This window comes from Crassostrea angulata, chromosome 6 (assembly GCF_025612915.1).
Source record: "Crassostrea angulata isolate pt1a10 chromosome 6, ASM2561291v2, whole genome shotgun sequence".
NCBI classification, from domain to species: domain Eukaryota; kingdom Metazoa; phylum Mollusca; class Bivalvia; order Ostreida; family Ostreidae; genus Magallana; species Magallana angulata.
The window spans coordinates 27,285,985-27,297,983 of NC_069116.1; the positions used below are offsets into that span (position 1 = coordinate 27,285,985).

At 33.3% G+C, this 11,999-nt stretch overlaps 1 protein-coding gene across 1 annotated transcript; it reads right to left on the minus strand.

Annotated features, from left to right (window-relative positions):
• Nucleotides 1-9,278: 9,278 nt before the first annotated feature.
• LOC128189968 (uncharacterized) lies at nt 9,279-11,709 on the minus strand. Its single transcript, XM_052861813.1, has 4 exons — nt 11,467-11,709; nt 10,987-11,238; nt 10,025-10,157; nt 9,279-9,872 (listed from the first exon to the last, which is right to left on the minus strand). The coding sequence occupies exons 1-4, from the start codon at nt 11,641-11,643 to the stop codon at nt 9,394-9,396; spliced, it is 1,041 nt and encodes a 346-aa protein (XP_052717773.1). The 5' UTR covers nt 11,644-11,709; the 3' UTR covers nt 9,279-9,393.
• Nucleotides 11,710-11,999: the final 290 nt, after the last annotated feature.

The window sequence follows — 11,999 nt, forward strand, 5'->3', positions numbered from 1 at the left end:
AGGCCCAAAGAGCTTTATTGGATTTTCATAGAACGATTCCTTATTCCTTTAATCACCTTGATCATTTCCTTTATACTGTATATGTTGTAAATAGTTACATATCGGTGGTTTCCAACATAATATTGGGAAATAAAATATGACAAACTTATTTTTGATCTACGAATTTTTACAATTTAAACGTGGTTTAAAATGTGTACCCTCTCCAAACATTTTTGTTAAAAAAAAGTCACGCTGAAATAATTACTCGTTCAAACCAGATTGCTTAAAGAGAGATAACTCATAAAAATCGAACTGAAAACTAACAATTGTCTTTTTAAAACTAACAATCAAACCGTTATTTTAAAATGTCTACCCTCTCGAAACATTTTTGTGATTAAAAGTCATGCTGATATAATTATTTGCTCAAACCAGATTATTTAAAGATAGATAACTCACCATAATAGAACTGAAAACTAAAAATTGTCTTTTTAATACTAACAATCAAAACGTTATTAAGGATAATTCTTGGCTGCAGGTCTGTAGTTCCAATGCTGAAAAATTCAGACCTGGGAGCTAACGTTCCGTGAAAAGTTGACTAGCAATGTACAAGAACTTTCGCTTATTTTAGACTGATTAATCTTACTTCGAAGACATTCAGTACAAATATTTGATTTTAAAAAATATTCCAAGGACATTTAACTACATCTATCGCTTTACTTGCCTCTGCTATTCTTTTGAACACCATCATCAGCCCCGTAAAATTAAGTGGTGTAGCCTATCTGCACGCCAAATTGAGGACTTCAGATCTGCACGTAAAAATATACGTCGGTTTGTGTGTTTAAGGTGACTCTACACACAAGTGCATTATTTGATGAATCGATAAAGAATCTTTTTTGAAGAATGATTTAATAAAAAAGGCGAAGTCGGCTTACAATTATTTTGTATATTTAACAGAAAACGAAAATATTATTTTGGCAGCAAACAGGGTGTTTTAGAACTAAAATGTTGGCATCAACTGATGCACAATACAGTTTGCCAAAATACATGTAATAGACGGACAAATAGAGTCTGGTACTTGCCCCCGCCACTGCGTTTTCGGGTCAGGTAAAAGCCAACGCCATTTTCACAATGGCGACCTCGAGGACTGGAAAGAGGTAGGAATTTAGCACCGAAGAAATAATCGAAAATATCTTCTTATGACTATGAAAATTAATTTAACCAACCCATCCCAAGTGTAAATGAGAATCAGTTGTATCGAAAAATGTAGTTTTTTGAGTATGTCAGAGCCCTTTTATTTATTAATCAGTTTTTTGCAATGTTTACAAACCCCCGAATTAAATCATGAAATATCGATCTATAAATATTAAACCAAAATTGGCTTAACTTTTTTAATGAGTTGACAAGTTTACCTAAGCTATACACTAAAAGAAATCGCCAAAGAATCCGCAGGGCCACGTTTACACGACTGGAAATGTACTATAGCTCGAATTTCCTCTATGACAATCATTAACATTATTTTATAAGATTAAGCTTGGAATATTTAAAAAAATGTTTTGCATAGTTTGATAAGGACATACATGATGATATAAATCATTTATCAATAGTTGATACCTCCAGTCCTTTTCCAAATTAGGACAAATAAACTCTAAACTATTTCTGACAAAAAATATTTAATATTAAAAGAAAATCAAGAACCCAAGATATTTTTAACCTATGGATTAAAATTTTAAATCAACTGTCACATTTAACAATTAATTAGTTGTTGTACAATCATATTTCAACAAGAAATTGAAACATAGTGGAATTGAAGAAAAAAATGGAAAATCTTAAATTCTAAACGATCTTTTGTAAGAAAACTGATCCCGATCAAAATTATTCAAATTTGCAATATATCACAATTTTGCAAAAATTCCAGGTATAGGTTAGATGAATAATGGTTTGTTCATTTACTTATCATATACTTCAGGCCCTGACCTAATTTATGGGCGGCGCAATATTCCGATTACGTGTTTTATCGCCATTACGGTTCTGACAACGGTTAACAAGTTTCACATTTACTACACCGACTTTGTCTCGTTGTATGTTTGGGACATCAACAAAGTAGCAAAAAGTACCAGAAAAAAATCTACACTATGCAGTATTTTTCATCTTTAGTTTCTAAAGCACTGCATTGCACTTCACAGCTAATCTTTAAGGAGCTTAGGCATCAAACTTCAAAGAGAACCAACTACCTTTACTACTTTGTTCATATTTTGACCGATTTTATTGAAATAATGGTGTTCAAAATTCTGTAAGATTTCATTCATGATATGAGATTCCTATGCAATGCTGTAAGATTCCTACGCTATGCTATTTTGAATTTAAATGAAATGTTATATAATATAATAATTTGAATAACACATCATACAACAAAAAATTGGAATCTTAAAGCATATCACTTGATTCTCATTCATCATAGCATAACATAACCTAGCACTGCATACCATATCATGTAATATCATATCATCATATAGCATTTCATTTCAATTCTTCAAAGAATAGCATAAAAGTGCAATGCTATGAGATTTCTGTGCAATGCTAGGATATTTCTATGCTATTAAATTGTTAACACAAATTACTACTTTGTTATAACAAAATACTAATTTGTTATAAACTAAATAGCTCTTCCCCTATTGTGAATCCCATGTCAGCCATATAACTTCATTGTTTGCATTCAACGACATGTAGTCTGACGTTTTGGTGATAAATCTATTATTTGCTCTGCCCTCATAACACTTTGACAAAAATATCACGTATGTATTTGGTGCTATACAAACAATAAATATTAATGTATTGTGTGACTTGTAACTGCTATAAGTTGCGGTCCTGACTTTCAGGGACAATGGCCTCTGAAGGTGCACTTCTGCAAAATCTATGATGACTAGTTTTGGAATATGTGTTTCAAAAAGAAGTTGTTAGAGATCATTAAATAGCACCCTTTGGCAACCATATTATCAAATATTTCAATTGAACACCACGAATTAAACATTCTGCTACCAAGCTAATGAGAAATTCCGAATCGGTTCCCAAAGACTTGAAACTGTAAACCTGAACGTAATCGAACTAATGTTATGAAAACTTGTTCTTCAATTGATAATAAACAAAGGCACCGCTAAGCGGAGCATTCCCTCGCGACATGAGTTATTGTGTGTAGGGATGCATTATTTAGCAATATCTAGTTATGTTAATGAGAAGACCACATTCTACTAACCCTCCATTACTGCAAAAACTACATTTTCTTTACCTGTACTAGATCTAAATCCAAAAAATATCAAGTTGTTGATTTGAACTGCTTACTTTCACTTTGGTTTCAAAGAAGGTGGCAGGGGATAGTTTCGAAGGAAAGACCCGGTCAAAATTTTGAAATAAAGGGAGAACCTGGGGTTTGGCTGGTTATTTGAGGGGTATAAATTGGTAGAATATTTATTACATTCATTTTTATGGATAGAGGAGCTCATGTCAATTTCATTTATATATGACACTTTAATACTGGTAGCACTTTTCATCAGATATGGAATGAAAATACGAAACTGTGGCCAAAATTTTCACTTTCGGTTTTGTGCTTGAAAAGTAGGGTGGGTTCAGAACACGAAATGTCACTCGAAAAGAAGGTGATTGACCCCCCCCCCCCATCAATTGGTGATTATTTGCCTGGGTATACATTAAGCTACCAATCCGATGGTAGTTTATTGCAGTTGCTCGGGACTGGAGCGTGGTTCTGGACCCGTGAAAAAATGGCAATATTTCAGAAAATTTTGAGACCGTCCCTGGCTATTCTTTATAGTGCTATATGTAAGTTGTACTTGTTTTATTCTGAAATGTTTAAAAATTCTCAAGAGTCGGGACCATGTGTCCCCTGCATGCGAACCAATTTTAGCAAATTAAAAAACCCACTGAAAAATTAAATCTCATATATGAGCACTATGTGCCTCACATTTCCTCGACCATAAAAACTATCCCCTGCCACCTTCAAGAAAATGTCAAATTTTTACTAGGCTTGGAGTTAAACAATATGGGAACAGGAAAGATGTTCATGGTGTTAAATGGGAAACTGGCTGAATTTTTATGATCGAACAATCCTGTGATGAGATTTAGGGACCAAACTGAACAGGGGGTGGTCCTAAGAAAAAGTGCAACTTTTTAGCGTTTTGGATTGGTCCTTATTTTAAAATCCTTTATAGGCATATTATTCTTATTGGTATAAGTTGCAGGGTTGAATTTGGATTAACTGAATAATATTGTACCATTTTCTTTAAATTTTCTTGAAATTAATTGATAGCCATGCAGTTTTATGAAGTTTTAAACCCTTAGTTTGGATAAGAAATTGTTAAATATTGTTCTTTTTCAAGCTAAAACAGACAAAAAGTAGATTTTATGGCTAAATATATATTTTACATGTGCTACATGTAAATTACATGTAATTACATGTAATTCTAAATAGTTAATATTTGCATTTTAAGTCATTATAAACAATTTTAAAATGTCTGATTGTCAAAAGAGCACCCCCACCCTTCAATTTTCTTCACCGAAAACCAAAAAATAGCCTTTATTTCGCATTTCTCTTGATAAAATCTCATAGGTACATAAAATTGCTCCCATTTAAAACAAAACACATGTCTGGTTTCTTCTTTATTGAAAATATTTCAAGAAAAATTGAATTTATGTGCATTTTTTAACCATTTGTCATTTGCATGTATTCCCACCTCATGATGGGGGTGTGGTCATGATGTTAAAATTTGGTATTTCTTTGTATGTAAAACATGTATTTCAATCTTTTTAACCAATAAATCTAGATCTTTTACTATTGGTTAAAGAATAAACAGAGAAATTAGGTTTCATCATCATCTGTTCAGCATATTTGGGAAATGACTCCTCGGGTAGGTTTCTTGATTGCCATTTTCTAGGTACCTGTCCCGTATGAAGAAATGAAAGTGAAGATTTTGTGTTCCAAATAAGTTGCTTTTATGTTCCAATGGAGTTTTTAAACCTGTTAATACCATTTAGAAACAAAAAGGTTGATTGCAAGGAGTAATAGTGTGTTTTTTCTTATTCCCATTTGCAGGGGGGTAGGTGATACATATGAGTTGAATTCTCCTAGATGTTGTTACTAAATGTGAATATTTCAATGTTTTTACATCAGATTTGGATAAAGGTTTCTTGTTATAACTGGTTTTAAAAGAAAAAATGTCTTTTGGATTGAAAGGAGTCATGATATATCTTGAAAACCTTACAGAAACAGGTTAAGGTGATTCAGCCGGGAAAGGGGGTAATACGTAAACAGCCAAAACTTTATTATTTTTCAATGAAAACAGACCAAATTTGGAGGGTTTTGGTTAGAGAGATACAAACTCTAAAAGTTAAAGGTGGCAGGGGATAGTTTCAAAGGAAAGACCCGGTCAAAATTTTGAAATAAAGGGAGAACCTGGGCACTGGTGTTAAGCCGATATGCGTACCATTTGGTACGCATATCATAAGATGGCGACGACCTCTGCAGGCTCGTAAGTTTACACAACTCTTTTTATTTATTCAGATCGTATTTCAGCGGATAAAACATCAGTGTTTGAAGGGCTAGCGGGTCTTCACATGTAGCAACCTATAAAATAATCCAAAACTGCATATTAATTGATATTTTCTTCGTTAATGAAAATCCCGGTGATATGCGTACCTACGGGATGTTTATGTTTTTGGATATACGTACCATATTTTGATGATATGGGTACCAGCTACTTTCCTATTATATTTTGTGTTTTCTTATTTTCAGTGAACTGTGCGGTTTTGAGACGTTGAATGCATTTGTATTGTATTGTTTTATTATCGTTATCCCCAGAGCGTCAGTATGTTGAGAACTTGGACATATAACATTACTTTATAGTAGCGGGAAATAAACATTCAAATTTTCAATATATCATACTAATTGATCTCTTGTTTTCGGTTGGTCGGTTCAATCGGTTTTGATATACGCTCAATACTGAACCTCGATTCTGGCCATCCTTTTTTCCCCCAGAGAATTCAGAAACAATAATGGATGAATCCCATGTAAGTAGATAATATTCAAATAGTTGTCAAGAAATTATCCTGTCTATTTAATGTCAATTGTTTTAAAATGATAAATACGCCGAGTATTAATTGTTTCATGCTTTATCATTTAAACAGAATTCAACATTAAATGATAAATTTTTGAAGAAAATATTCTTTTATTTGTACGAAAGCCCATTGAGCTCATTTTCATAGGTAAAAAAATATTTTTATTTTTTTTCGCGAATAAACGCGTAACTTTCGCGGTATTACGCGTAACCTTCGCGATATAACGCGTAACCTTCGCGAATAAACGCGAAACAATCCCGAATAAACGCGAAACTTTAACAAATAAACGCGTAACTTTCGCGATATAACGCGTTACTTTCGCGAACAAACGCGAAACTTTCGCGATATATCGCGTTATTTTCGCGAATAAACGCGAAACTTCAATAGAAATATTGGTATTTCATAGAAGAACCCCTATGAAGAATAATTACTGAAAACAAATATATTAATTTAAATAATACAAAATAATATTCTATAAAGGTGTAAATGAATTAGATTTAACCTTATACAACTTAACATAAATTCAAACGTAGGAAATCTTTAAAATCTTAGTACTGATTTTCAAAGGACATAATGCATCGCGCTTCTCACATTCTAATGGGTGCTGTATTATTGAAAATGAGGCAGCAATATATTTTAACTATAACAATTTTAATTCGAATTAAACGTTTTATTAAGTATCATTTTAGAATTTATAGGACATCATTGTTTAAAACGTTATAATAAAGGTTATATCCCCGCAACATAAATTAACGTCTAATTTAATATCAGAAAGATAAGTCAAGCTGTGAATTGAAATTTTTATGCTTTTATTCAAATCTAGATGACGTAAATTCGTCCTCCAAATTTATCACAAATGTCATTTGAAAATTTAAACTAAGATTTTAAAGGTTTCCGACGGTTGAATTTCTCAATTTTAAAAGAAAAAGATAATCAATGAATGCCTGTTCGAACACAAGGTTGGCGAACAAATGAAAATCGTAATATGATGCTCAAACTTATTATCTACTTTGGACATATATAAATAAAAATGTTATTAGGTTTTATCAGATTTATTAATATCTATATTCAAAAAAGATAATTTTGTCTTCATAAATCAACATAACACGGATATTATAATGATAATGAATAATAAGTATTTTATGATATAAAACTTAAAATGTGTTTGTTTTCAATCGTTTTTCTACATAAGGGTTTTGTATTCGCGAAACTAACGCGTTTATTCGCGAAATTTCGCGTTTATTCGCGAAACTAACGCGTTTATTCGCGAAAGTTTCGCGTTTATTCGCGAAAATTACGCGTTTATTCGCGAAAGCTTCCCGTTTATTCGCGAAAGTTTCGCGAAAATTACGAAAATGAGCTCAATGGGCTTTCGTATATTTGTCTATTGTTTCATTCGTTCGTAATTTTATACAGTTAAACTTCAATATCTTGAACACCGATATCTCGAATACAATGGATATGTCGAAGTGATTTGTAATTTACAACCACTCATATTTTGAAGGATCGTACCCTCAAAGTCTCGAATACTCGGATATCTCGAAGTTATAAACAGTCCCATCTAGTTCGAGATAACGAAGTTTGACTGTATTTATAAACTAAATCATTTTTCATACTTTGAATATTTTTTTTTATAAAGAAATTGAAGGACTCTTAATATCTGTATCATTTGGACTTGAATGTTGAATTTGGACTTAAAGTGAGATTTTGGTAATCTGATGATTATATATCAGCAATCTAAATCACCTGTATTTCTTTTTTAGAGACTTTTATTTTCATTTATAGTTTTCATTTAACAAGTTGTTTTAGTTTTTTTTTTTTTTTTTTTTTTTTTTTTTTTTTTTTACGAAATACAGTTAAATAAGTTATAAATATACAATTCCCTTGAAAAAAAAAAACCCAAATCAATTTGTATATTAGTGGTACGTATTCTTACCGATGGTACGCATATCCAGATATTCTTATTTGTTTTAAGGTACGTATATCTGTTTTTGTAGGTACAGTGTACGCATATCATCGGGATTTTCATTAATGAAGAAAATATCAATTAATATGCAGTTTTGGATTATTGTATAGGTTGCTACATGTGAAGACTCGCTAGCCCTTCAAACACTGATGTTTCACCCGCTGAAATACGATCTGAATAAATAAAAAGAGTTGTGTAAACTTACGAACCTGCAGAGGTCGTCGCCATCTTATGATATGCGTACCAAATGGTACGCATATCGGCTTAACACCAGTGCTGGGGTTTGGTTGGTTATTTGAGGGGTATAAATTGGTAGAATATTTATTACATTCATTTTGTGGATAGAGAAGCTCATGTCAATTTCATTGTTATATGACACTTTAATACTGGTAGCACTTTTTATCAGATATTGAATGAAAATGCGAAACTGTGGCCAAAATTTTCACTTTCGGTTTTGTGCTTGAAATGTAGGGTGGGTTCAGAACACGAAATGTCACTCGAAAAGGAGGTGATTGACCCCCCCATCAATTGGTGATAATTTGCATGGGTATACATTAAGTTACCGATGGTAGTTTATGGCAGTTGCTCGGGACTGGAGCGTGGTTCTGGACCCGTGAAAATGTTAAAAAAGGGCAATTTTTCGGAAGATTTTGAGACCGTCCCTGGCTTTTCTTTATAGTGCTATATGTAAGTTGTACTTGTTTTATTCTGAAATGTTTAAAAATTCTCAAGAGTCGGGACCATGTGTCCCCTGCATGCAAACCAATTTTAGCAAATTAAAAAACCCACTGAAAAATTAAATCTCATATATGAGCTCTATGTGCCTCACATTTCCTCGACCGAATTTTGTCATAATTGTATGCCCCCCCCCCCCCTCCTTTACAATGGTGTAATTTTATCTAAGTTTTTGCATGAAAATTTTACCAATTAATATGACATTGCATTTGTTTTAATCTTTTAAAATGAGGTATATTTGTGCAAAGGTTGAAGAAATTCTATTGGAAGGTTTTTTATTAATTTACTAGAAAATTGAAATGGAGTGCACACACACACACGCGCACGGTAGCGATGCTATATCCCCTTCGCAACAAGTTGCGCGAGGGTATAATAAGGTCAGTCTTTGACATGTACCCTCATTATATGTCCTAAAGTAGTAATACGCCACTCCTATTTAAAACTTCAACAGTTCATAATGAATAACATGATTGGTTTGCAATTTTATTTCCTTATTTACAGTCTTTTGATATTATTCTTTCAAAAAAATGTAACAGTAAATGTTAAATTTCTTCATGAATCGCTAGATTAGAAAATAAAGTAGGTATAAGTTAATTGCAATCACAAAAAAGATTTACGTGGTACAAATTCGCTCCATTTTTGACAAGAAACGCGCAAAATTCCGGTCCTAGGAAGTCGTCATAAATTGTTTTGACTTTGCAGATGGCATTTTTTACAAAAGGGGCAGTACAGTTGCATGTTGTGGTTTGGGTATTAGGTAAGGGTGTCGTACGTGGAAGTGAAGGTGATTTTGTTAACCAAGAGTTATCCCCTGGGATCGGTTTTGCTGTTATCGGAGCTTGCGTTGCTGGTTGCGCTGTCGCTGGACGTGCCGTGGCCGGTTTATTTGTTGCGGGGCCTTGTGTAATTGGCATTGCAGTGGCTGGTCTCACTGTTGCAGGTGCTTGAGTTGCAGTGTCGACCCCGCCACTGCTTGGCAATATCTTAATGTCGGCGCAATTCACGAACGTCTCTTGTGCTCCGCAACTAAGTTTGTATTTTTTATTCGGACATTGTCCCCAGGAATTACCTATAAATGAAAAAAAACAATAAAAGCTTTTATGCACTGTTACGCCTGGCTTCGTATTTATCATTTTTTATCAAGTGATATTGATACTAGTTTGCCGTTTTTAGTATTAAAATTTTAAAAACTGAAAAATAACAATGTTAAATGTACCATACCTGCCGTGTACCACCATTGAAAAACACAATGGTCACAGGTAAAATCGGGCGGAAGTTGCAGTTTCATGGGAAGTTTGGACCAGGTAGTTGCTTTAACTTCATAAAAGTCTTTGTATGTTCCGTTGTCTATCACCTGTAGATTCATACCGGTATATCCATTTACAGGCATGTTTATAATATAAAATTATTATACTTTTTAATTAACGTAATCTATTAATAAAATGAGAAAAATATTGACTGAATAGTGTAACAATTGTCAAACACGTTCAAGATAATACATAAACATACGCTGCACATAAATTGATTGACCTCTGATTATTTTAACGACTTTTGATTAATTGTTTATATATAGTAATGGTTAACTAGTTTAAAACTCCATCCAAAGGACAAACACTCGAAATCTGCGTTCGTTTGAAAATGCGTTAATATTAAAAGTTACACATTTTGTATGTTACACAATTTTAGGACTTGCAATATACACGAAGCACCACATTAACCAATTTTAAAATGTTCTTAAAATGTTTAAAATATTCTTCAATGAAAAATAAGTTCGGGGGTATTCTCCTTAGTTTCTTTCTTGGTATCATACTTTTAAAATTCAGGGTAAAATATATCAGTTGTTTTGTTACATTCTTTCGTTGCCAAACATTCCGATGTTCATAAATATCCGTATTATTTAAACTACATCATTAAATATAATTTAAAAGTCAGAGTTTCTTTCGAGTCATCCGGACTCTCCCTATTATCATGAATATCGCCAGCAAGTTACGGAAATGGATGCATGGAAAATAGTTAAATTGATAATACGTTCTTGAATTGTAATATTTATTTTTGTATTTAATACATGTAATCATGGCACCACACTCCAAACCATATAACACTTTTGAGTTTCCTTATTTCTAATTCATATGAAAATTTGGCATAATTGTTAGATATCGGGAGAGGGGAAGGATGCATCTCACCTTTAATGGAGTTTTATTCAAGCATTCTTGTGTGACCTCCTTGCTTTCATCAGTTTGCTTACATATTTTAAAGAAGAACTTTCCCCTGTGTGGAGCTGTTAGCTCGACCATTACATCAATTTGTTGTCCCTGTGTGTACGTCTCTGTGATAAAGCGCGTAGCGTAGCGGCCACCCGCCTCGTGAGGTTTTACTTGTGCATCGTAGGCGTCGCCACATATCCCACATTTTCCCTCGTTTCTTTTCCACTGGGTCTTAAAATTAAACAAACACATACTTAAATGTATATAATAGTGATTTTATATGACACTTATTACGACATAGTGCTTTCATCGTTAAAAGGATTTTAGTACCAGAATTAAAAAGTTCATCCCATTTGTTGTAGACAGTGTATTCTCGAAGAAGGATCTTGTAAATCTGTGCAATTATTAAATATTTACTATGACCATTGGCTTTATTGCTTTTAAGAATCAAAACATTACCCTCTTTCCACCACAGAACAGTCCCATATCTCGGTAGTCTGCCTTAAATCTGTCTCTTCCGTAGCATCGCCACAAAGACCCTCGCTGGCATGGTTTCATTAAACGTCCATGGGCATCGGCATTTTGGGCCGACCAAAGACCAAGAGTACAGAAAGTAAAGAAAATGTACGGCTTCATGCTGAGATAGAGAACTCGAATGATGACTCGGGGTCTCCAGCGAAATTTTATTGTGACCTCCACCTACGTGAGTGAAACCGAACACTAAGCATATTAAACCCGCACGCAAAAGAACCTTACAACTCGGGCTTTGTATTGGGGTTTACTGTTTAAAATGTGATTTGGTTTCAGATAGATTTAAAGAAAGGAATATTGTTATAAACTGAAAACATTTCAAAAATGAATGCTATCACGAACTTTTATATACAAGATTCCTCTAACAGCAACTTGAAACGTGCTAGGGCAACATAAGACGCCCACTCAATTAAAAAAAGTTTTATTTGAGTTCGTTTACGTTGAATTAGGAATGACATCAA